The following is a 27,193-nucleotide window of genomic DNA, read 5'->3' on the forward strand; positions in this document are numbered from 1 at the left end:
TCACCCCACAGATGTTCGATGGGATTCAGGTCTGGACTCTGGCTGGGCCATTCCAAAGCCTCAATCTTATTCCAGTGAAGCCATTCTTTGGTTGATTTAGATGTGTGCTTTGGGTCATTGTCGTGCTGAAAGATGAAGTTCCTCTTCATCTTCAGCTTTCTAACAGAAGGCCGAAGGTTTTGTGCCAATACTGACTGGTATTTGTACATGTTCATAATTCCCTCCACCCTGACTAAGGCCCCAGTTCCAGCTGAAGAAAAACAGCCCCAAAGCATGATGCTGCCACCACCATACTTCACTGTAGGTATGGTGTTCTTTTGGTGATGAGCTGATGAGGTTTTTGCGCCAAATATAACTTTTGGAATTATGTCCAAAAAGTTCAACCTTGGTTTCATCAGACCATGACACATTTTCCCACATGCATTGGGGAGATTTCAGATGTCTTTTTGCAAAATTAAGCCGGGCTTTGATATTTTTCTTTGTGAGATAAGGCTTCTGTCTTGCCACCCTACCCCATAGCCCAGACATATGAAGAAGACGGGAGATTGTTGTCACATGTACTTCACAGCCAGTACTTGCCAGAAATTCCTGCAGCTCCTTCAGTGTTGCTGTCGGCCTCTTAGCAGCCTCCCTGACCAGTTTTCTTCTCATCTTATCATCAATTTTGGAAGGACGTCCTGTTCTTGGTAATGTCACTGTTGTGCCATATTTTCTCCACTTGATGATGACGGTCTTCACTGTGTTCCATGGTATATTTCATTCCTTGGAAATTCTTTTGTAGCCTTCACCTGACTGATATATTTGAATAATGAGACCCCTCTGATGCTTTGGAAGCTCTCTGCAGACCATGGCTTGTGCTAGAAGATGTGGCTACAAAAATGTCAGGAAAAGCCTACTAGAACAGCTGAACTTTATTTGGGGTTGATCAGAGGCACTTTATTTGGTGACAGGTGTGTGCTCACTCCAATTAAACATGAGTTTGAATGTAATTGGTTAAATCTGAACACAGTCACATCCCCAGTTATAAAAGGGTGTGCACACTTATGCAACCACATTATCTCAGTTGTTTATTTTTACTTTACCTCCCTGAAAGATTTCTGTTTGTTTTTCAATTGCATTGTACAGGTTATAAGTAACATTAAAAGTGGAAAATGTTGTGAAATTATTTATCTTGATGTAATTTTTTTACATGACAAAAACCTGGCATTTGAACAGGGGTGTGTAGACTTTTTATATCCACTGTATATAGCACTTTTCTACTTGTATCAACCACTCATAGTGCTTTACAATTCTTGCCACATTCACCCACTCACTCACACATCACATCCATACACAGACACCGAGGGGCAGCCACCAGGGGCCATTTGTTTTTAAGCTCCTTCTTCTTAAGTCAGAAAAACGACAGTAGTTTGATATGTGCAGATTCCTAGTAATGGGAATTTGGGGTTCAGTATCTTGCCCAAGAACACTTCAACATGTGGACTGGAGGAGCCGGGGATCAAACCACCGACGCTCTGATTAGTGAATGACCCACCCCCACCCCCCCGAACCACAGGCGGATGCTGTGTTAAATCTCTTCCCAAGCATACTACAGCAAATGTATTTTTTGGACTAGGTTAGATAGTATAAAAAGTTGCTATCTGAATTTCTTTAACATTTAATATTTATATGGTTTTTGTTTAAATTAATCCAGTTTGGCTATCTTCTTCACATTACTGGGGATCTCTGCACATATCAACCTACTGTAGTTTTTTCTGACTTACGAAAAAGAGGCTTGAAAACACTATTCAACACTTCTAAACTTAAACACTGACCTCAGCCATTAGTGTGTGCATGTTTTTACTGCCATTAACAGGAAGACATTCGAGTCTCCTCTTGCAAAGTGCCTCAACAGGCAGCTTTCAAATGGGTGTTGATGTAAACTGGACATAGGCGGCACTAAATGAACCATGACTTTAAAAAAGTGGCATCCTGCTCCAGGTGTGGCTGAAACCAGAACCCCAGCATGCCGCATGTGCTCACCTGTTTCTTGCTGTGTCCACACGCACACCAGGCGTAGCGTTTCCCAGCAGACACCTTCACTCTGTAGGGAAGCCGGGCTGCAGAGACAGGCTGTGTGGACATCAGGACGCTCTGCATCTGGAGACAAAATGCACCATTACATGTGAGACACACCACTGGGTGACAGCTGGAGAGAACACCAGGACTAATAAGTGAGCTGACAGTCAAATAAAAAAACTGGACATCTAACCAGTTGGCTATTGATTCCATAACACAAAATAGTTACTAAGTGATACACAAACACATTTTACAAAAAGCATCTGAGCATAGACAAGAACAGAACAGACATAAGATGAAGACACAAGCTACAGTATGTTTTATGAGGTCGCTGTACTTCTGCTTTATCTGATAGCCTTAAATGACGTGACGAGCCTCAGTGTCCTCTACTGCCCTTTCAGGCTGTCAGGGGAGGGGTTCAGGTTTTTGTTTACACACAACAGAAAAAAACAAAGAACATCGATATTCTGTGATATAAACTTATGGTCACGGCTCAGAAGTGTGAATCATTGCATCAGCAAACGTAACCTAACCTAAAAGACCTCCTGAATGTACACTCAGACTTGTAGCAGGTGAACAATATTACCCACCATCGAGGAGGAAACAGAGAGAGGCAAAAGTGGTTGAAGTCGTATTAAGTCCCGCGTGCATCCTCTCCACAATGCGACTACAAAACTGCTGGAGTTCATTTTGTCGTAGTGAAAGTGGACGAAGTTGTGTGAGGCTACTTTAATTCTCCGGAGGGAATCACAACTCTGACGCCAGCTGCGAGAGAAAACTTCGAGGGGTCGCGGGGAAGTTACAACATGGCCTCCGTACCTCGGTAGTCCAGGTGATTGGCTGGTGACTGTAACATCTCGTGGACCGTGCTGAAGCCACGCCCCCTGACTCTCTACCGCACTCGCCCCTCCCTTTCATTTGAAGGTCAAATCCACTGTGAAAATCTGCGAAAAAGACAAAGAAAATGGTATCACTTCCTAATAATGCATCATTTATATATATATAAAAAATGGTTCATTAGTTGTGAATAATGGACTTATTGATAGTTAGTAAATAGTATAAGGCTTTATTGATCAGTTAGAAGCTTTAACATAGTATATTTTTTGCTGGTTCATAATCCATTATAAATTATGTGTTTCTCAAATGTGATTACCTGTAAAAATGTATGTATAAACAAACCTGTCATATGATGACAGGAACTTTATTTCTCAAAAGTTGCTTACATGAAGTTGTAGCTTTAAATAGGACCGTTCTTTACCTGATAACGGATTATTTTAAAAAGAAAAAGGTTTAAATCCTGCAGGTTCCCCAAATCTGGTTTTAGTATTGCACAACAAGCAGCACATGGTGCCAAAAATCCAGGTTTCGTGTGAAATAGAATATTTGTTACTAATATTGGTCACTGTGGTGAAGTAATACCAATATCTACAGGTTAACAAGTAAAATCTGTTTACTAGAAGGTGAAACTAATATCGTCAAGTACCTTCATGAAAAGTGTTGAATTCAGTCCCAGGTTTAGGCCCCTTCAAGTACATAGACTATTTACAGTTAAGTCATTCAACACCCAAGAGAAAATGTAGAACAACTCAGTAAAATACATTTATTGACAAAAAAAAAGTTTTCTTAATCCATCCTTTTAATTTTACACACAAAAATATCAAAATACTTTACAGGGCTTTTAATCTGAATATTGTCAAATTCGTTTTGCTCAATTCTCTCAAACAAATACACTGTACACTGACAACGTGCTTGTCCTTTTTAAACTTCAGTGCTCATTTCATTTAATTTCTTTTTTCAGGGAACAATGCATTTAAAATGATGCATAGTTGTTACTTGGTATTTAGCGATACATTTGAGAGATGTCACTGCATTTCATGCAATTCATATCCCCATAGGTAACTTGCTCTCCATCAAACCTCATTCAGAGCCAGGTGCTTAAATGTTGTAATACATAAAAAATACACAGTACGACATTCATAACATGGATTATCTTGGTTACCCAAACTTCAAAGCTTAAAAGAATGAATGTGTTTTTACACAAACATATTAAAGTATACAACTCGTATTCCAACAAAATTGAAAAGGTACTAAAAACGATTTACAATTGGGCCCAAAGCGCCCCAGTGCAACATGAGAAAGAAACTGCTTCAGAAATCCTTCGCACCACTCCTCAGTCAATCTCTCGGACGTGGTTGTGTGTCTGGACTTTGCCTCAGCTGTGAGGCGACTCATAAAGACATGCTTGCTGAAATGCAGACCTCCCACTCGGAGTCGTGTCAACCCGTTGGCCAATATCTTTATCAACATAATCAACATTCTCCTTCTGGCATTGCTACAGTATTTATCACTGACTAGTGAGCTGCTTGAAGTTCCTTTCTGACGTCTACATTAGCTGCTAACAAAACAATCTAGCACTCAACATATCACATGTATGGGAGATCATGTTCAAGATTGCAAAACAGAAGTGACAAAATATCTCAAAGGCCTATGAGAATCTTGTTAAAGAACACAGGAGAAAACCTGATAAAAGGATCCCTTAAGAGGATGAATGTGAGAGTGAAAGTGGCCTTTGTTAGTAAAACTGAGCCAAACAAAGGCATCACATGATAAAGTGGAGTAGAAGGAAAAAGGAGGATATCATAGTCTCTACGTTGGCTAAACTCAAACAGCCCAGCAGTAAAAGGCCAACAGTAGCAACATTGGCAATTCACTGTCTCCTCAGTGCTGATAACAGCTACACTATGTTTCATACACTATTGCAACAGCACTTTAATAGTTTACATCTCTTCCTATGACACCACTGTGCAGGCGTTCCTGTAAGATTTTCAATAAGTCCTTCTCTGTTCTCTGAAGCACAAAACAACTAAAGAACATTGCATCTTAACACAAAAAATTACAATAGAAAATGATTTGACACTTTAGTTACCACTATACGGTTATTCACACATTTCAACTGTTGAAATCATCAGTCAGCTATCAAAAGTATAAATGGGTTTAGGAAGAGCGCTTTAACTTTCGTAACATAGCCCACCACGAACCCGAGATAAAAAACACTATCAAAGAAAGACGCCAAGAGAGTAAGCCTTTGGGCTCGTGGTTCTCTGTAAATCTAGTATCATTAAGGCATTATCTATCCAGTATTGCTAAAAGAACAACTAGTTGGCGGACATGGAAAGAATATCTATGTATGAAAGTAACATAAAAAGCTGACACTTGAGGACAGAGTGCAAAATAATCATAAAACAAAAACCTTTAAGTCCCTAGTGGCCTAGTAAGTACCAAGTATCCTATAAGGTACTGTGTTGATGGCTAATTTGCTCTGTTAGCTACTAACATGCAAAGTGCACACTTGTTTAGGAAAAACAATTAATTTCTTACTTACAACTTCCAAATGTTTGGTTTAATCTGCTTAATCTCGATAGCAACTGGAAGGATATAAAAGTCTTTAGAAACTCTTGTGGTCATTTAGAATAAAACCTGGTGTTCAGCGTTCACGTCGATGCCAGTCTCTAGTGGTCGCGGCGCCTTTTTGGACACGTGGGTCGTGTGCCATTTTTACATTTTACAGGAGTTAATACCTTAGAGTTAACACCAAGATTTTTTTGGTGGGCATTTATATCCAGTGAAGACGAATGCGGTAATGAGTCAGCACAAAATGTCAACAATGGAAAATAGGTGGCAAAAAAGTCTGAGGTAATAACTAGCTTAATGTTGAAATGCCACTAACCACACACTGGAAATGACAGTATATTTATCCTTTACATAATAAGAGCCTGTGAGAGGCTGCAACATATAGAAAATCTAGATGAAATTTGGGCGGGGTGACACAAAGGGAAGACAAAATATCAAGGAAGACAGTTGAGGTTGCAAGAGCGGGCAGATGTCTGATTCTCACTGACTGAATGAAAACTCTGGTTCAAGCCATGGAGGGAGTTTCATGAATGGTCAGTGCTTGAGAAGTCAGAGGAAAAAACACTGACCTGGAGTTCCCACTCACAAACTGAAAACCCACACAGCACCCGCAGGGCTGAGCAGGAAACTCTGCCTTCATCAGCAGCCCCATTGGTCTAACTAACAAATTAGTGCAATTTAAGAAGAGACCACTGAATTCATGCTCTCTGAAAGCTGCCTATACAAAAAACCTATGAGAAGAACCTCTGATATAAAGAATTTCAAAACATGAAAAACTTCACCATCCTGTTATACATTCATAAAAGAGGGTTTAAGATAAAGATGACAGAGAAGGAAAGACGTTCGTAGTCTTGTATGTTGACCTCAGTTCTTCAAGGGGGCGTGTGACGCCCGATATCTTCATTTGAGCTGCTCCTGTGTTACTGAGAGGTGTCACCCGTTCTTGTCTCCACCCTTTTCTCCTGCAGCCTGAAAACACAATTACGCAGAGTTTCGGAAATTTCTAAAACTGAAACCATGACAGCATGTAGAATCATAATGAGAAATCCTGCAGTATTACTCACCCCGGGCTTGTGAAGTACGTTGTCCTGCAGACCGAAGAGGCTGCCTCCCTGGTTGCCCTGCAGGGGTGAGGCTGTAGCAGAAGACAGCAGGTTGGGTGACTGAGCAATCATGGGTGAGTTTGGGGTGGAGGTGAGTGCTCCTGTCAGTGTGAGGCGCTGTAGCTCTCTCTGTCTCTGCTGCTGCAGCATCTGGCACACCACCACCTGCTGCTCCTGGGGGAAGGAGACAGTGAGTTTTTAGAAACACGACTATGAACTGGGAGAGGGTCTACATCCAAGAAGGACTCTGAGCTCTTTTAAAGTTTCCCCATGGACCATGATTAGCACTTACCCAGTCTGTGGTTTCTGACATCATAAAAGTTTCTGTTTTGCATGGTAAACATTAACATTAATACATCTGTAAGCTTTCTAAATTGAAAACAAAGCATAATTACTACAAGGCAACCTTCCAAGTGTGTGAACTAATTACTTCTGCTGCTCTGACAGCAGCTGAACAAATGCTTCTTTCCTTCAGTCACTTCAGACCACTAATAAACCCACAACTACACAGTCACACAGTAAACAAATGAGCTGATATATTTATCCGGTGTCACAGTGGCTGACTAGTTCCTGCCCCATTAGACTGTCACCAGTTTGCAAGTCAAATAAGTAAATGCATGGTTGAATGTCTGACTTGCTGCTGCTGAAGAAGACTCCATATTCTTATCCTTGTATTTATTTTCAAACCATTAGGCCTAAATAGTTATTGAGTGAATATATATGAAGCCTTACTCGTATTAATAGTTATTATTCCAGCATTACACTTCTTATCCTCAATGCCTTTTCTTAAGTTAGTAAGTTATTGTTTGCAACTGAGACACTAATGAGAGTAAGAACAAGACAAAATTAGGTGGATCACATCTAAAATGTCTCCTGTGGGTCTGTGAAGCCCTTTGACTGTCACTGTGATTAAAGCCAATACAAATCAACTTGATTTGGCTTGTGTCACAGTCACAGGTTGCAATTTGTCATTGATTGGCAGAATCCCAAAGGACAGAGAGAGAAGAGACAGGAACAGACAAGAGGGCTGCTGCTGTTCTGTTGAGACTGTAATGGATTGGTTGGAGTTTCATATTGTTAACCTAAATAAAATGAAACAAACCCTGTTGATGTGAGAAGAGGACCTGAGTGGCCAGGCCCAACGTTAGTGTCAGTCTGTGGGGGGAAGAATGACGCAATTGAACAGCAAACTGAGCTCACCAGGGTTCAGGTAAGGCCTGTATCTTTTCTTGTCCACTGGCAACAACAGTCATTCAGTATGTATGTGATGGCCTGTTAGTAGTAGTAATGTCATGATACTTGCCATCAGGACTGGCTAAGAGTGCAGGTGTGTCAGAGAGCAGAAGGATGACTTCTTAATGGTTTAAACTGATATTAGAACCAGTCATATGACATGACTCAGAAACTTTTTAAAGAAAAACATTTACAGTAACATGAACTCGATGTCCTCAGACGTCAGATAATTCTTGAGATCATTTACAACGTTTAACTAATTTGTCTCCTTGATTATAATGTAAATCAAATATGGCCACACAGAGGTGAATAACATTATTTTGGTGAAGCTCCAGGAAGAATGCTCCTTTTCAACAGAATAAAAGAGACCCTGTGAGAAAGTGTACAATGTGAACATACAGGTGAGATGAAGATAAAGTGATAGAGAGATTGTCATTACAGGAGTGAAGTTCTGTGAGGTGAGGAACTGCTGGAGCTGCTGCTGTTGCTGCTGCTCGAGAAGAAGCTGCTTCTGCTGCTCTGACAGGAGAGAAGACCTGAAACAAAAGCAACAGTATACTGTCACTGTAAGCACAGGACAATACACCCACAGACAAACAACAATCACAGCCTTAACCCTAGTTCAAGTTTTCAGGGAGGTTTAAAGACAGAGCGGGTACGTACGGGCTCACACTCTTGGGAAGCTGGAAGCCCTGTGCTAGAGCTTGGGGGTTGAGTGGTGGAGGTTGGGGGCGCAGAGCAGGAAGTGTGGGCTGAGGGGCATTCTGCACAGGAGAGTGGATCACACCGTTCAGACTTCCCAGCACACCGTTCATGTTCAGCTGAGGACTTCCTGCGAGAGACGCCATGAGACCACCGACCACCGGCAGAGAGGAGCTGCCAGCCTGACTCATGGCACCCAAACCGTCGCCCAAACCTCGACTCAGGCCGTTCAGCAGGGGCTGGCTGAAGGAGGCGGGGCTCTGCTGAGGGGGAGGAGTACTCTGGAAAGAAAGGGACGAGCTACTGCGGGACGGACTACCAGAGTGGAGCTCCTGAAACAAAGACATGACAAGAGCATTTTAGCTATTTACTGTAGGTGTCAACTTGTTTTTGATGTGAACTCAGTGCCTCAGTTCAATGCCTCATGTTACAGTGAAGTACACACGGGCACAAAAAGAATATATTTAACGGTAAGAGACATCATCAATTATCATCACTGTATTAAAGAGTGAAACCCAAACATTTCTCTGCTATAAAGAGTTTTAAGAAGCAGAAACACACTTGCTAACTAATCGGTCTAGTGTCTGTATGATGTGTTCAAGGTAAGAAAGGATCTACAGGTTCTCACCTCGGAAGAGGTAACGAAGGAGGTGTCATTCAGGAAGCAGCTTTTGGACAGGGGACTCTTATTGGTGCTCAGAGGGTCTAAGGAACAGAGAGGCACAAACACAGGGTGAAACTACACATCAATAAATCACTGCTTTAGTCTAATGAGTTTACTGTAAGGAATCACCTGAAAATAATACACTGATGTTTAAAGGTGGTACATGCAGTTGGACTGTTGTGGGGGGGGGGGAGAAGGACAGGGAAACGTAGGTACTACATGCCACCATAGGAACCATGTGTCCCTTAGGTTTTGATATGAATGTAGGTAGTAGAGCTGAAGAATCTGACCTTGGGTGGATGACAGGAAGTTGATCTGGGCAGAGGTATGTAAGGAGCTCTGGGCAGAATGAACGTGTGGAAAAGACACGGCCAGCTCCGTGTTGAGCAGCTGCAGCCGCTCCTTCTTGGCCGTCAGGCTGAGGATCTGGTCCTGGAGCCGCTGGTTCTCCTGCTGCAGGGAGTGCAGCGACTGGAGCATTTCCACAACTAGAGGGTCAGGGAGGAGAAATATAACACCATTAAAAAACTTTGTATTATCATTGTTATTGTATATATGTACATTTATAAGATGAAGATTATGCAAACAAGATGAAAAGTAGGTCAACAGATTTAATTTATTCACCGTTTCTATTCAAACTCTGGAAATGTCTATTTTTTTCCATAAAACAGTTCAAAGATGATGTCAGTATCTGTCCTGCTTTACAGTTTTTCTTAAAGTCACTTGACAGAAAACCAAGCTGGTAAATAATATTCTCACTAATTTACTATATGTATGAGGACAGATTAGTCATGGTTCAATCAATAATACACAGGGAAAAGCACGCAGACCCAGTAACCTGCGCTGAGCTTTCCTCTAGTCCACTTTAAAAAGGTCCTTGTACCCACACAGGTGTTTTCAATTACTCTGACTGATGAGGCCCCTGCTCGGCCTCACGTTAAGCTACACTGGAAAATATAAGAAGTCACCAAACTACTGCCGTGTCCGAAACCACTCCCTATTTTCTACCAGCGCACTTTGTCTACTTTAAGCCATTGTAAAATGTGTGCATTGTATGTTGGTCTTTCAATTCTAACAAAGGAACACAAAAACGGGTATCCACAGCATGTACACTACTGCGATGCTTGGAAAATTATCTCTGTGCTACATAGGTCAGGGAAAATACAAATGATGGTGGTTCATAAGTGTCTGAGATCTCAAGTTAGTGCTCACTAGACTGAATGAATGAATGTTTTTTATGTGGGGAATAATCTTCAGTGAGGGAGACATCAATTAATCAAGCACCACACACACACACACACACACACACACACACACACACACACACACACACACACACACACACACACACACACACACACACACACACACACACACACACACACACCTATTCTGGATTAGGGGTCTAATCAAGAAGACTATGAGCTACATTACTGGACCATGGGTGTGTAAGGGCTTTGAAGATTCGCAGTTTCATTATAATAGCATTATTGGACTTGTAGTTTTATGCAGTTTTAGTGTATAGCAGTGGCGTCAGGTCTGAGCTTGAAATTCAAACCCATCCTCTAAATACTTTCTAATTGATCTGTGCAGTGTGCTCAGCATCACACACACAAGGAGAACAAACACACTCTCCCCCCTCACTTCTGCAGTAGGAAACATTCATCAGTCTAAAATGAATTATACACAGTTAAGAGATCTTATGAGGGCTGGGGAAGCTGGGGAAGGATGCATGTTTCATCTTGAGAGGAAATGATGGTACAAAAAAAGAAGAGAGGTAGTAATATTGGAATATTGGAAGTATGTAACGAAATGGAAAAGTTGAGATGGCACTGGGTGGAGAAAGAACTACAGTAACTGCCTCAAGGTTGTACTTCTCTGCCAACCAGTCAAGTCGCAGGAAATATGGTCAATCTATCTCCCCTTCTGTTCCTGAGTTACAGGATTGAATATATTCTTACTACAGTGTTCAGCCTTTGACCATTTGGATATAAAATGTCACCATTTTACATTTCAAATTTCATTATCATGTGAATTCTTACGTTATGAACAAAAACATGTTTTGTGAGGTCACAGTGACCTTTGACCTGTGACTACCAAATTCACACCAGTTCATTGAGTCCAAATGAATGCATACAGTCACAGCTGTCGCCAGCGTGGACGCATAAAAAGGAGCCTAGGAATAAATTACAAAACAAGTATCAGTTTATGATGAAGAAAAAATGAGTCAGTATTAGAGGCAGATCTAACAGAGAGAGCAAAGATGAGAAACAAAACTGCTGGAGCTGCTTTCAATATGGTTGCAGCACGCTGTCACACTGTGCTATTTTTTGTGTCTCTTACTGCATCAACTTCACAGGTACATTCATCATCTCTAAATAGCACTAGGTTTTGTTCTCACAGAAGCAGCTGCACAGAGTGCAGGTAAACAGACTCTTGCCCCCTGACGTCCCATGACCTTAAAAAGGAAGCTACGTGAGAACCTCATCCAAGGTTATGACCTCAGAGTGGCCACAAGTCGTCAGTAGTTCAACAAAAGAGTGATTTCTCCTTCTCAGGTTTCTTAATTTAAAGTATTAAGAGTTCAGAGATGAAAACATCCAGTATTTTAGAATAAAAATACACAGAATTTAAAATTCTTTTAAATGTATATATTTTCTTTCATAGCCCTTTAACATTCTCGTCACCCGCAGTTTTATCTTGGAACCACGTGGGAACCAGTGTACTGAATGACTTTTTTCAGGCTGACTCACTGTTGACTCCCATCTCTCCGTTGCCGTGTTTCTCGAGCAGGAGCTCAATGTGGGAGCTGGCTGGAGGGACGTTCTCAGGACGGGCTCTGACTCCTGTACCTAACCCATCTCTCTGGTCAAACAGAAGAGGAAGACAGCTCATGGGAGACCTGGGTGTGAAGGATCAGAAAACAACAGGGAGTCTGAAAACAGTAAGAAGTCACTGCTGCAAGCAAGCAGCGAAACTACCAACAAGACCCTGCGGCTGTGGTTAGTATTTTTTTCTAACCCACTCAGTCACTGTGGTAGTTAACCACCTGCCTTTTTCCTGTTGTTTCCCGCTGCTGTTTGCTGAAATAGAAACTGATCTGATTAAGGCTACAGCTCAGAGGAAATTTATTCAAATGATGTTTCATTTGATGGAGATCGTGAGACCACCTCATAACTGAGCCTGTGTTTTCCTGTTCTGGTCCGTCACTCAGGATTTTCAGCACAATCATGTATGAACAAGATGAGGTCAAAACCCAGACTATGGTTTGATCGCATATGGTCAATGTGTGAAATTGAAGACCTAGTTGAAAACTGTTGTGGAACTGCTGTGAACAACCAACATTATTGAGCCCTTTTTGCATTCTGCCTAGTGTCAGCTGGGTTCAGCCCTTTATCTGTTTCCAACTCTCTCCCCTCTGTGCTCACACACACACACATATTATATATATATATATATATACAGCTGTAAAACAGTGACTGAAACGTGGCCCATTAGGACTACAACTTCCATACCATTTCCAAGCTGCTGTTAAAATCCTGATTTTATAACCTGTCTTGTCTTCTGGCAAAATCACCAAACACATAATTAAAGACAAAGACTGTGCTGTGTTTCAGCTATATTTACTTGTAAAATGATCACTCAGAGAGAACGAAAGTTAGAAGCGACAGAATATCTTTCTTATTTTGTCTCTCACAGTGAACAACTTCCGTCTGGGTAATAAACTGTTGCTCCACCTCTCAATGAACAGGGTAGACACAGACACAAGGTAAGCAGGCACACACTGTCTTCTATGGAAAGTAGCCAAGGTTTGCCCAAAAAGCACCAAGGTCACAACACTGCAGGTAGTAAAAGCCCCCCTAATAGAAACTGTTAGTGCCAATTCATTTTGAAAGATCAACGGCCCACTCCAACGCTTGGTCAGTCGACCAATGGTGTAACTTCATCACTCAACTCTATCATCCAGTCAGTCGGTCATGGACATTTGCATATACTAGGCGCTACTGCGCTCCACCCAAAAATACCAATAAATATTAAAGAATGAGACTTACTGTGAGGAAAGACTCTCTCTTGGTGAGTTCCCCTGACACGGAAAGCGACAGTCATCAAGGTCGGACTCTGAAAACAGGGACAAAGAGTCATGAACTTTGCGTGTGTGCTTCTGTTTTTTGAAAGGCAGTGCAGTTCACCATTAAAGCATGGTGTCCTTTGCATTGTGAAGAGATTTAAAGTGGCAATCTTGAATATTTCTATCCTGATTGATTTGGTGATTTAATACAACCGGTCACAGAATTCTGGGAGCAGCAAAACAAACTCTTGGTTTAATACAGACATCAGGCAATAATTGGCCTTTTCCCATTATTCGGTGACCAACTGTGACCTGAGCATGAGTTTGCGAACAGCAGGGCGCAGTGACAGGAGTTGGTTACATCACTGAAAAGTAGGAGGCGTGCAGCCTGTCACCAGCTCTTCATCTAACAGCTCACTGTGGCTGCTTCTTGTTCCATTGCTCCCTGAAAAAATTCAAACTGATCTAATGTCAGGAAAAGCTGAAAATGATCATTGTCTTGTTTTGACACATTTTTAATAAACAATAGAGGTAAATGATAAACTTACTGACAAACACATTGCATTTCCTGTGACTACTTCACAATAAAAGTCAACTTGTGTCTCACCAGTTAAATGCTTTTAATGTAAAGCTGCAGCAGTAGGAAAAGTTCAGTTTGCATTAGCAGCAACTTAATACAGCATTTTTTATTGCAAATGTCACCACAGACACTTTGTTATTAATACTGGAAATATATAAATGTTGCAATACTTTCATCAGATCATGATAAGCTCAATCACCTTTGTATTACCTCATTCAGTGATAGTGACTCAGACATTTATTTAAATAAAAATTTCTGTGACTGACACTTAAATGTCAGATTCTGTAAAAGGCTTTATTGTGGAAGCTTGTGTGAAACTGGCTGCAGTTTCTCAACAAATGCAGGTGAATCATACGGATCTCTGAACTCTGTCTCCCTCTTACCTGGCAGTGAGGTCTGGGCTTGGCTCAGTAGTGGCGGCAGTGTCGGGGCTGTGGAGAGACAGCTGGCGAAAGGCTGAGTGGAGGTCAGGCTATAGGAAGTGCTGGATCCTGGATGGACCTATGACACAGAGCATCAACACATGAATAATCCGTTGGTACAAAAATGCCTTCTCCTCATACGATGGACACACTCGTCATCTAGTAAGATAATCCAACTACAATGGGCAACATCTGCTAAATGACCAAAGTGACTAATCACTTGAAAATATTGTTAGATTAATTTTCTGGCAATCAACTAATTGATTAATCGACTGTTTCAACTGTGTAATCATGCTTTTTTAACCAAGAAATCAGCATTAAGCCAAATGCAGTAGTTGTAATTGTTAAAATAGCAATTGTCAAGGTTTTATGTAGAACTTTCTAATCAAAGTTAAACAACTACAAGAAGATACATAACAGACACAGCAGCTGTGCAGTGGTCCCGATACAGTACAGAGCCTTTCAGTCAGACTTCCTGCTGACTGATCGTTTCTACAGTCTGTATTTCCTCTCTGACTAAAGTACCTGTGTGTTTGAGACAGCGTTGACTGATGCAAGAGAGAGTGAGGAGACGTGGGATGGAAGGAGTCCTGAGGAGAGAGGGGTGCTACACATGCCCCCTCCAAGGGCCAAGGAGGTGCTACACACCCCTCCACCCAGGGAGAGAGGGGTACTGCAGACACCCCCTCCCAGTGTGAGAGGGTCCTTGAGACTGGAGTAGATACCTGGGAAATGAGAGGAATAAAGAAAAAAGGTAAAAAAGATATTTCATCTCAGAAACTGTAAGACCCCAAAAGAGAAGCGCACGTGTACAGAATCAATCTGAAAGTAGGGCAGGAAATCTACCACCCAGAGATGTGTGCAGCGCTTTCAAAAACCACTATCTAGGACAATATCTCTGCCTCACACAGATTAAAGAAATACTTTGAGACAGATTTACTAAATATTCAGAGCATTCAATCCACTTGTATGAAAAACATCTTTATTTCTCCTGATGGGCTGTAGCTTCCAGTGGCTTGTTCTATTACACTGAGGTCTTAATATACAGATAAGTCGCTGCTGTGGTGCTGACATGGCACGTGTGCAATGGAAACATTTCAGCGCCAAAGAGTCAATGTGAAAATGAACACACCAAAGTGCAAACAGATAGTGACAGAGTTTTTTCTACACACACTTACTCTGACACACAGGAAGTTAGAGGGCTACCACACACACACCCACTCACAAAGACTCACCGGAGCCGAGCAGCGAGTTGCCACGGCCTGTGGAAAAACTGCCAGCAGAGGAGGAAGAGAAAGAAGAAGAGGAGGAAGAATGGGAAGAAGAAGAAGAAGAAGAAGAAGAAGAGGTGGTGGTGGGAGGTAGCGTGGAGGGGAAGGCAGGGTGTGGGATGGAGGATGGGCTTGGGTAGAGCGAGGAGGTTAAGGCTGGAGGAGGAGGAGGAGGAGGAGGAGGTGCTGTGTGGTGATGATGGTGGTGAAGCTCCTCTTCCCTCCTCTCTCGGTTCTTGCTGCCCCGCGGGCGCCCTGGACCATGGCGGCTCTTCTTGTTGCCGCGGTGCCTCCTCTCTCGGGGCAGCGCTGGAGGTGTGGCTTTGTCCTCCAAGTCTGCCTCCTCTAGGATGGGCGGCGTGCTCAGCTGAGACGGCTTGCAGAGAGACTTGGAGGGTTTGTAGTCCCCCGAGGAGGAGATCTTGCGGATCTTACTGCTGCTGCCCAGCCCTGACGACGAGGTGATGCGCATGATGGACCCAAATGTTGAGATGGTGACCTTGTTCTCAAAAGGGCTTGAATTGCCTTCTGACCTGTCATGACCCTGTGATCCCACCAGAGGGCCATCAGCAGGAGTCAATGCTGGTGGCTTGTGGTATTTACTGTCCTCCTCCTCTTCCTCTTCCTCCTCCTCATCTTTGTCCTCCTCCTTCTCGTCGTCCTCTTCATCCTCATCCTCCTGGACGGCTGGCCTCCTGTGACGCTCCTTACGCTCCTCTCCGCTGTGGTCATCGCCTCCTCGGTCATGGTCACGCTCCAGGCGGGACGAAGATGAGAATTGATGGAAATCCTGAGTAGAAGACAAGGAGCCACCTCCCACAGAAACACACACATAAAGATGAAAAACAAACTTACTGATGTCAACCGTCTTTTCTGCCATCACCTCTGACTTTTCCCCTAACACAAGCTCTAGTGCAGAGGTATTCAGCTAAACATTCAGAGAGGTCCAGGAAGGTCTGGAACATTGGACCAGGGGGAATGCACTGGTGGGATTAAAATAATACCTTCTCCCTTAATAATTATATGTTCTTTTCGCATTTCATGGAAAATAAGGGCTGTAATAAGTCATAAGTACATAACAGAGAGATGTTGAAAAAGTGCATCTTAGAATAAAGTGCTTAATTTTAGAAAAAATGAAACAAAATGTGCAGCTTCAGTTTCCCCTTTTCTTCTGTTTTGTCAATTCCAATTCCACATCCTAACAGTCTCAACCATTTTTATAATAAACAATCACAACACATCTTAAGAATTGAAAAGCTGTAACACGTCCCATTCTCTTTGTTTCCCTCACATGTGATAATAGCTGTAAAGGGTAGAAAAGCTGCGCTGGTTGAAATAGAGATGGTCCGTTTCAATTGAATAATTCTCAATAACTTGTAGGTTATAGGTCCGGTTGTGGACAGAACAGCGTCTGGATCCGTGTCCAGGCTGAGTCCATCTATTAGTAACACCAGCTGTAGTGTCTCAACATTTCATTGTGCACTTCTTACCTGTGTTGAATGGACTGGAGGAGCAGGAGGAGGAGGAGCAGCTCTTGCCAGTGCTTCCTGTCTTTTTACTGCTGCGATGACCATGACTGTGTGAGCTCAGCTTCTTGGACTTTCCATCATTGTCCTTGCTGCTATGGTGACTGGAGATCTGCATCAACACACACATACAGCCACACACACACTAGTTTTACTCATTCAGTTCTTTTTCGTAAGTCAAACAAATTGATAGCTCTCCACAATATGTGACATTACACTTGACATTACTTGTCAAAATACTGACTGACTGGTGTTGTGGCATCAAGCAAGATTTCTCTGAGTGCTAATTTCAGTCTCTCTACCTTTTCTATGCTGCTGGTTGTCACTGGTGAGCTCAGGCTGTCAGAGGACTTCTTGTGGCGCTCTTTTTGCCTAATCTTGTCCTTATGACTCTGAAAACACACACACACACACAGAATTACTAGGGTGGGGTATTTTCAGTACCTTAAAACAAGACTATGAATCTGACCAGATGTTCAAAGCCAACACTGCGTAGCCTTTACAGTTACACACAGTAACACCAGTGCTCACCTTCCTCTGTCTGTGGTGGTGGTGTTTGTCCTGTGAGGGAGAGCTGGAGCGCCCCCTGGAATGACTGAAGGAGCTACTTGTATTTTCGCTGGAGCGCAACTTCTTCTGCTATAAACACCAAAACAAGAAAGTGAGCAATGACTCATGACTAAATAAAACCTTAAAGGCTGCGGTGATTTTATCACATAATGCTTTAAAAGGTCCTGTATTACACACATTAAAACATTTGGTGTTTTATTTGAAGAGTTGATCCATAAGAAGATATATTTGTGGTTTTAAGAACTAAAAACCATCTCATTGTAGTTTTACATCTCCTCTCTCAGGCTTCTCCAGCAACAACAGGTCTGTTTTCTGAGTGATCAAATAAAAATACAGATATAGTATATTTCAGGTAAACCAAATCCTTTATGATTGGATGCTGGGTCCAGGTGGGCGGGGCTTGGGGCATGGCTGAGAGCAGTGACTGCTTTGTTGTTACATCACAAAGTTACAGATGTCCTGGCAGCTGGTTTTAAGGCTCAGTTTCTGAATACAGGCTGTGTGCATTTCTCTGTGGACTGAGCACTTTGATACTTTCACTGTATTAATATAGAACCTAGACCTGATTTATAATCAAACAACACATGGACATCTACCTTTAGACTATATGGGACCTTTAAAAAGAATAGTTTGGCATTTTGGGAAACACACTTATTTACTTTCATGCCGAGTTAGGTTACAAGACCGACAACACTCATATATGTCCAGTAAATACACAGCTCCAGCCAGCAGCCACTCAGTGTAGCATAAAGACTGCAAACAGCCTGGCTCTGTCCAACGGTAACAAAAACATTCACCTACCAGCACCTCTACAGCGATATAATTAATATGTTAAATCTTTTTTGTTTAATCCGTAAGTGTTGTTGTTTTACACAGTTGCTACATGCCAGATTATTTCTTGGCTGGCCACACTGAATTTCTAGAGACTTACTGGTGCCATGAGGTTACTGGGCAACCACCGGAGACTCCAGGAAGTCAGTGGGCGTGACCATGAAATAGTCTGGCACAGGCTACAGGTAAGATTCAAAGGCAAATGAGGTTGTAATTAAAACACAACAGTGGTCATGTTTACTGGTTTCACATTCACAGGACTAGTCCGAGGGAGGATTTGAGTAAGGGTCTTCTCAGAGTGTTACCATTTTGTTGTAGTGATGCTTGCAGTAGCCACAGTATTTCACGTTGTCAGCTTCTGGGCCTTCCTCCTCACACAGCAGACCAGCCATCTGAGCACTGAACACAGGGTACCACAGGGTCAGACAGGAGAGGAGACAAGATAGCATTAGAGATTACACACGCACGCACACGCACACACACACACCTGGATGTCACCCAAGACAGGCGAGAGCTTTTGTCATTGATCAAGGCAGGATGGATTAAATGTCACATGTCTGCACATACTAATCTGTGCCAGTCTTCATTTTAAATGGTCACAATCTGCACTCTGTGATAGGAATCAGCAGCTTTCACAACATCAAGGCCCAAAGCAAGTGAATGAAAATGTAAAGAGATAGGGAGAACAGCAGTGCAGGCAGTAAGACAAATAAACCTATGGGAAATACAGTACATATAGGCATTTTTCACATCTCATATCAGTCAATATATAAAATCAGTTATGTGTATCTAATTTGTCAGTGTTTTTATTATGACACACTGTCCTGCAAGAGTATTTTTAGTAACTTTTAAATACAGATCGTTTGTTCATAGGTCAATATGTTGCATCAAATAATTTCTTCAAATATTCCTGCCACAGTTCTTTCATGATGATCAAGATCGTAACTGATCTTGCTGAACAGCTTGCTGTCACCCAAAAATATCACCAAGCTGTAGACACATCTTCCATGTAACCACAAACACATACTTAAACACACACACACACACACCCAACTTAACACTTACCAGGTGACATGAAACGCTTGTCTGCAGCCTTGTCTGTTGCACGTCATGCAAGCTCCACAGGCAGCCTTGCTCTCCCTGCCATGGTCCTCACAGATGTAACAGGTCTGGCGAAAACAGCAAAGATGGGGAGAACGGGTTAATGTCATATCAGTAGCTGCTCGACTTGAAGATGAGCAAACTTCAAAGAAAATCATGTGTTCATGTGTGTGAAGTCTTGTGAGGCTCCGTTCGATCCAGTTACACCAGTGCAACCAGGGCAAATTTCATTAATTCATATGATCAGGTCATTAAAGTGAACTACTGTGATTGCAGTGTGAGTCCAGCCACAGCGATACTGTAAATGATTAAGAAGTTTTGCTTGTCAGGACAACAGATGGGGCTTTCAAACAGAACAGTTTGCTCTGTGCTTGCTGCTGTTAACCAGATGTCGTGAGAAAAGTTTACATCGAAGAGACTGTAGCTAGTTGTGTATTTGTTTTTCAAAAGAGAGCTATATTTTTTGTATCTTGATCATACTAAAAAACTAACAATTCGGAAAAAGGGAAGTGTCTGGGCTTATTTTAGGCACAGAACCAAGGAAGTAGTTATAGTGCCTTTACAGGTTTAGGGTGCATCTAAATAAAAATATCACAAAAAGGAAAACACAAACCGATTTCGCCTCACACTGGGTCTTTCATAAACCTTTTTTTTTTTTTTTTTTTCTTATTTCCCTTTCTCACCTTCACTCCTTGTAATATCTTTCTACTTCTTATTGTATAAAGGTGGGATAAACCACGGGGGCGTGAGGCCACACATGTGGACGCAGCAAAAAATGAATCATGCGTAGACAAGACTTTGATAATAATTCATTTTAGAGTTCAAGGCTGGAATTCAAACATCCTGTAAGCATCAGATTGTGCACACATCTCCACAAAATACATGTAAGCATACCCGAGCAGTCAAACGCGTTGACGCACACACACGCACGCACACACACACACACAGCTTTTGTACTTCTTCCTCAGCTTTTCCCCAGTGAGCGGGGCTGACTGGTGGGGGGCAGAAGAGGCCTAGCAACAGGTGCGGGACAAAGAAACAGCGGGCTCTTTACCTTTTCACTTCAGCCCCCTCTCTTTCGCCTTTTCTCTCCACGTTCCTCTGTCTTTCTCTACTCCCCACATCCTAGTCCTAGCTCTCTGTTTCCCTCTGAGGATGACGGCTGTGTAATGAAAGGCCGGAGACATTACTACACCGGGCGTATAAAAAGGAAGAGTGGCTTCTCAAGTTTTCACTGTCCATTGTAATGCTGTCTAGGAATGCAGGCAGCAAAATCTGGATGAATGGCTCTGACGGGGGAAAGCTGCATGCAATTTACTGTAGCTGACACAGTAATATGAAACCAGGCACTCAAACACTCATGTGTACATTTATATGCAGGCATGCGCGCACACACAAACACACACACACACACATACACATACACAGATGTCAGCAACTGGCTGCTCAGTCCAATGAGCCCATACGTCAAATATTGATCTCTCTGTAATGTGCATTGCTGTGGGTCATGCTGCTTTCACCACTCACTACGTCTGCTGTACAGTACACACTCCGCCACCAAAGACCACGCAGACAGTTACGCCAACTGATGTATGATAAAGCTATAATGGCCTGAAACCAGTCTGTGGGTTAACGGTTGGATTTACAAAGGGAAAAAAAAGACATCTAAGCACGGCTGTATATGTGATAAGGAATCTGTTCACTCTGTTTTCCATCGTTGGCCTGAAACTACATGTTAAAGTTCTGTGTGCGGTCCCATTATCTTTGTGCTTCATCAGTCAGTGTGCAGCATCAAACCGTTTCACATGTCAACAAGTCAGTAACCAGTGTTCACTATTATACACAGAGATTACGTGAAGAACAGACTCGAAGAAAACTCCCTATCGACTTTATCAATTCATGATTTGTTTGTAATGATTGTTTTCTTTATCGCTTATCTCAAATCAATCTTTAAAATATAAAACAATGCAATAAATATTAATCACAGTTGTCCCAGAGCCCAAAGTGACTTCTTCAAATAGTTTTTTTTTTGTCCCACCAACAGTACAAACCCAAAGAGTTTCAGTTCTTAATCATATAAAAGCCAGGAAGCAACAAGTGAATGTGTCATTTTGTAAGATAAATGACTTTAAACTAATCATCTAAGCACTACTCAGTACGTCACAATGGGTGTTTTGCGTTGAACTGTGGTAAATGTACTTCTTTGTTGCTCCCTCAACCTGCTTCATCTATTGCTTCTTCAGCTGGAAATCTCCCACATTTCCCAGAATGACTTTCAACAACCTCCAGGTGTGACCTTGCCACATTCAGCTCTGGGTTTGTACGGGACGTGTAGGTGGAGGCAACGATGGTGATGTGGAGAAAAAATATTTTCCTGTTTAAGGGAAAAACAAGAGTTGCGCTGCTTCCCACATGTCCTGAGACTGTGTTGCATCATGGTTAGTTGAAGCTACTGTTGTTCGTGGAGAAGTTGATGATTTTTTTTTTTTTTCTTTTACCATGGATTTCTCTCTGTGGGATTATTGACACCGATGGAAAAAGTTCAGTCTAAAACAAAGTCTCTGTTCTGTTTTTTTAGGGCCTAACTCCAACACTGATGTTTATAGTAATAAAAAATACCTCCTCATATGTTATTGTCCAGTGCTTTACTTCTAAACATGATTCCTACAGGAAAATCACTTCAGAAAATAAGCAAAATTTCCAAGATTTCTATTTTATCTTACTGCAAACAACTGCACAAGTTGTAAAGACAGAATAGGTAAAACATTAATCTGACCAAACATTGGGGACTAAACTTGACAAGTACCAAATGAATCTTGTATTTGGCCTGTGTTGAAGTAACCTGGTGTTGATACCTAGCCATAGGGGATACAGTATCTCTAAAAAAAAAAAGGGAATGTTGGGGTGACCTGGTAGCCTGATCGTTAAGGCACATACCGCATGGCCACAACATCCCTGGGTCGATTCCAGCCAGGGAACTTTGGTTCCTGTCTATCTGTCTACCATCATCTATCCATTAAAATCTTTATAGTAAATAAACAATGGATGTACTTCAGCCTCTCCAGGTAAAAGAAAAAAGGTTAGCAGTCTTTTTGATACCATTCTCTGAGCAGACAGACTGACGCAAACGAAGCAGCATGTCCTGCATTCCAAAATTATTCAACACAGAGCATCAGACTTTCATGAAGTCTTATTGTCTTGCAGTTTGTGTAACAACGTATTGCATATTTTAGCACAAGTTCTTCCAGTCAACAGTATGCATGTGTGTGTGTGTGTGTGTGTGTGTGTGTGTGTCTCCGCACCTTGATGTATCTCTCATGTGGGACATATTGCAAGATGATGGGCTCCATGGTGAGGACATTGGCAAACTGCACTTCAGGGATGTAGAGCGCGCACACAACGTGGGCCCAGCCTGATGGAGAGATTGGCAGTGAGTCAGTGGCATACAAAGGCTCTTTATAATTGAAGTGCAAATCTACAGCTTCTGTGTTGCGTCAGGTGAGAAGGGGCTAACGCTGTTTCACTCCCCTGCTGTTACACAGGGAGCGTGTGAGGTTTACCTCCGCTGTCCGTCCTCTTGAGGGCACCATCTTTGTGGGGGCACAGCTCACACCTCTGGGGCGGGACAGGAGAGTGTGTCATTAACCATAACAGGTGAAGCAGGGATTGGTAGTTGTGTTGTGTCTTGTTGTGTGTTGGCATACTCACCACACGCGCCGCCCTCTCCTGTGACTCACACTTCCGACAGAACCACGGGCCGGTGGGCACTTGGACAATGCCATAGCATGCTGAAACAAACAAACAAACAAAAAAACACAAACACACACAAAAATCGGGTCACAGAAACTATTTCTTGTCAGTGTCATCTGCAGTTTTCCAACAGATGTATAAATGTCACATATAAGTCAGTACATTAGTATTTTTCAATCTTTATCATTTTCTAATATGGTGTATTTTACATGTATCTCTTTTATTGTGTTGTTTTGTTAGTCATGTAAAATGCTGCTCTCATCTTGCTCAACTTATCCTTAAAAAAAGACAATTTATATCCACTTGGGACTTAGACACAGAAGTTGAGTATGAATGAAACTGACCCTATGAAGACAGCTCCAAACTCAGCCTGCTGTGTCCGCTTTAAACTAATCTTTCTATCAAATTTCAGATCGCTTTAGCTGACTTTCAGAAACATTTACCCTGCACATGAGAGCACAGTGAGGTCAGCGTGGTGTAAATCACCAGCCTCCCACAGTTGGTCCTGGTTTTTACTCTGAAACAAGGTCCTGCAAGTTAACTGCTCCCTCTCACAGACGCATTAAAGCAACAAAGCAAATGGACACAAGGTAACACAGTGTCCAACCCGGCGGGCCCGCCGGGCTTAATTCTCGCTGAACACGCCTCATGCAGTATGTGCTGAACCCGACCGGGCCAGACCGCCACACACAAACACACACACGCTACGACACGGACCCACTGTGCCGTCAAGGCGCCATCCAGGAACGGTGTCACCCTGCTTGGCCCTATGTGTTTAATCATGTGTGCTGAGAGGAAACAACAAACAGCACGCCTACCTACCCCTCCCACACACATCCATACACACACACAAACACGCACGTAGACAGCAACAGACCTGCCTAGAAATCTACCGACCTACCAGCACCTCTGGCTGCCTCCAGCCGCCACAGCTGCCCGGTAATTACACGCTAACAGCGGCTAATGTTACCTTGGTGAACGGCGACGCTGCAGCCGTGTCCATCACAGTAAACCAGCGGATTCTCAGCCCAGCCTCGCTCGTCTGAACACACGCAGCAACCTCCGACCATTTCCCGCATGCTGCTCCCATATGAAGATATGTATTTCCCCTCCCGGCAGCGGCTCAGACCTCGCCCAGGCCTGTCAAGTGGTCGTCCCGCATTGACGCCGCACCGGGCATAGTCGTGGGCCGCTTTCGTCGCACAGTTTTAGCGCAGCGGAGAGACGAAATCTCGGCGTGGGGTTTGTGGTGCTGCTGCTACGTTTTTTCCGTGATGTCCTCCCCGTCCCCATAGAACCGATGCAGTGCGCATGCCCAGACCAGCTACTCTGGGTCGGAATAAAAGTCACAGCAAAGGTAGCAAGTTATTGTTGTTTTCAACCTCAATCCACGTTCACCGCGTGTTTTCAGACCATCACGTTAATTTTCAATTCGTTATATTGTGAGAAAATTACATCTGCGCGCCCCATATTCTTTTAAAGAATTTCATAAATTAGATTAGTAGAACATGTTGATGCATCAGTCAAAACCGCTGGTTGCACTGTTTCTCTATCAATTTAGTTTCAACAGCCCCATCTTCAGGATTTCCACAGAATAACAAGGCAACAATTACAAGCTATTTCACCATCCAATGTCCTGACCTGAAATGAAAAACATCCACACAATGAATGATACACCTGCTGTGTGTACTGCCTTATTACTCCCTTTACTTGATTCTGATTTACTACATGTTAATGTAAGTTTTAAATGATCTACAAGAGGTTGTGTACATTTGTATTTTATTCTTTCTCTAGTTGTAAACAAAACCCTCTCTCTAGTTGCAGTCAAAACAATAAAACAAATAGACAGTGTGTTGCATGAACATGGATTCCATTTAGATTTTTGTCTGTCACATGTGACCCCTACAGCTCAGTCAGCAGATGTCACCAGAAGCCTTTCATTTTGACTGGACTTGCGTCATTGTTGCTTTATGACTCCTGTCAAGACTGGCTGAGTAAACTCTGTCTGTCAGGCCAGTTTTATGGTGGAAATGGTACTTCAAACACACACACACACTTGTACAGCTATCTTTGAGGGGGCCCATCATTGACATAATGCATTCTCTAGCCTCTTACCGTAACCTTAACAATCACAACTAAATGCCTAACCCTAATCCCTTAAACCAAGTCTTAACCCTCAAAAAGCCCTTTAAACTTGTGGGGTCCAGGATCTCGGTCCCCACAAAGCACCATAGACCCCACAAGGGTGGACTCCCATTTTTCGGACCCTACAGATGTAGCAAAACAAGAACACACACACTAACACACAGTTTGGGCAGAAGCAGGGCTTTCTAGACACATGTTCCATACCTGTTTCCCTTTCCCTCCATTTTTTTTTATGTTCAGAGTCGATATGTGAGAAAATGTCCTCTTACGCAGTTTTTATCCTCCTACCTAACTACCCTGGCTTACAGACACACAGTCTTACTCAAACTACTCAGAAGAAAATACCATGAATTTAACTTCTTATAATTGGAAAAAAAGAGAAGCAGCGTGGTTGTACCAGTGAAATGGATGACTGGGCTTTTTAATCTGACATATGAACATGAAGCTGTGATGACAGTTTGCCTCACAAGTGTCACTTCTCTTCAAACCCAAAGAGAGAAAAGGGAACTGGCTCTGATGGAGAGGACAGATAGCGTGGTGGCAGCTGGATGAAGCTAACACCCTGTTCTGGTTTGAAGGCAGCAAAGCATGACCAAGTCCCTGTACTGACATGTGGGCGAAGTGCATCCAACTGACATGCACGCACGCACACACACACACACACACAGCTTGATGCATCAACAAAAGAACTAGTCAGTCAGAGCCCATGTATTCACCAAAATTTCCCTGACACTGCACTGTCAGCATAGGCTCCTAAAGTTTGTCACATCAAAAATTCCCACAAAACCTCAGTTTTTACCTAAATTTTACCCTTACGCAGAAATTCCCATATGTGGAGTTTTACTGGCAGACAACATGTATTACTATCCAATCTGTGGGTGAGGTGAAAGCTAAGTGGGATGGTGAAACTATTGATTAAAATCATTTTGACACATTCTCCAATTGAGCTTTCTTCTAGTTAAAAACATGATAATGATATGACGCTATTCTTTTCTTCTATTTAGCTTGAGACCCCTAATTGGTCAAAGAATCAACTCTGTGAGCCACTGCTCTGGAGCGACAACGCACAAGGGAAACACATCAAGATTACCTCACTGTCATGCAGTACCATCTGCCCCCAGCAGATGGATGCTGGTCTGAAGAGACATTTATGATCCACTGACATGTATTTCCTCAGCGTATGGGGACGAAACAGTTAGATCTAAATCCTGTGATGAAATTAGGAGACATTCCCATAATCAACAGAAGAGTCATTTGACATTTTCCCCTCGTTTGATCATTTTCAGAGCATACCAATACTTAGATACTGCAGGGGAATAGTCGGTCATGAACAGCTTTAACCTGCTGTCACTTAAATACATTTTTAGGTGATCGACAGCACCTTATATTTCATTTAGACCTACCTTCAGTTTGATTTATATCCTCATTACCTCTGTCCTTCTTAGACATAATGTAGTTTTGAACTTTGTACGTTCCTATATATACAACCACTATCTAGTGTGACAAAAAACATCTCAAAGCTGTGAGCCATTGCTAACAATTGGGAGCGCTAAATGCATATAATATTCAGGAGTGAGAAACCAACACATAGTGTAGAGCAAAGTGTCCTTTGAAGCCGTCAACTGCGCTCTCAAAACCACAGCCTAAAAGAAGACATGTGACCTTCTAGATAATAGGATTTTTTTTTCTGCAGTCTTGAATTGGCAAGTGTGTTTTTCAGAGACACTTCTGTCAACATGGTGCAGGTCGACGTGCGA

General features: G+C 42.5%; 2 protein-coding genes across 2 annotated transcripts in view; both read right to left on the reverse strand.

Annotated features, from left to right (window-relative positions):
- The window catches only part of LOC111660408 (uncharacterized), a 4,161-nt gene extending 1,267 nt beyond the window's left edge, over positions 1-2,894 (reverse strand). Inside the window, exons 1-2 of the mRNA XM_023413674.2 lie at positions 2,649-2,894; positions 2,023-2,139 (exon numbers count right to left, since the gene is read on the reverse strand). Coding sequence (XP_023269442.1) covers positions 2,023-2,139; positions 2,649-2,747 — 216 coding nt within the window. The 5' untranslated portion in view covers positions 2,748-2,894. The remainder of the gene's footprint in view (positions 1-2,022; positions 2,140-2,648) is intronic.
- Positions 2,895-3,644: 750 nt separating this feature from the next.
- Positions 3,645-24,596, reverse strand: LOC111660412 (protein AF-17-like). Its single transcript, XM_023413687.2, has 20 exons — positions 24,262-24,596; positions 23,250-23,329; positions 23,102-23,156; positions 22,844-22,953; positions 19,506-19,609; positions 18,746-18,839; positions 17,571-17,678; positions 17,342-17,431; positions 17,004-17,151; positions 15,478-16,326; positions 14,768-14,967; positions 14,204-14,321; positions 13,224-13,290; positions 11,925-12,073; positions 9,462-9,659; positions 9,136-9,212; positions 8,469-8,839; positions 8,245-8,341; positions 6,534-6,746; positions 3,645-6,438 (listed from the first exon to the last, which is right to left on the reverse strand). Exons 1-20 carry the CDS (start codon positions 24,368-24,370, stop codon positions 6,403-6,405), a joined length of 3,273 nt encoding a protein of 1,090 aa, XP_023269455.1. The 5' UTR covers positions 24,371-24,596; the 3' UTR covers positions 3,645-6,402.
- Between the last annotated feature and the right edge of the window lie 2,597 nt (positions 24,597-27,193).

This window comes from Seriola lalandi, unplaced genomic scaffold, assembly GCF_002814215.2.
Source record: "Seriola lalandi dorsalis isolate HSWRI2012SDOR001 ecotype SW California unplaced genomic scaffold, Sedor1 jcf7180002054518, whole genome shotgun sequence".
In the NCBI taxonomy this organism is placed as follows: Eukaryota; Metazoa; Chordata; class Actinopteri; order Carangiformes; family Carangidae; genus Seriola; species Seriola lalandi.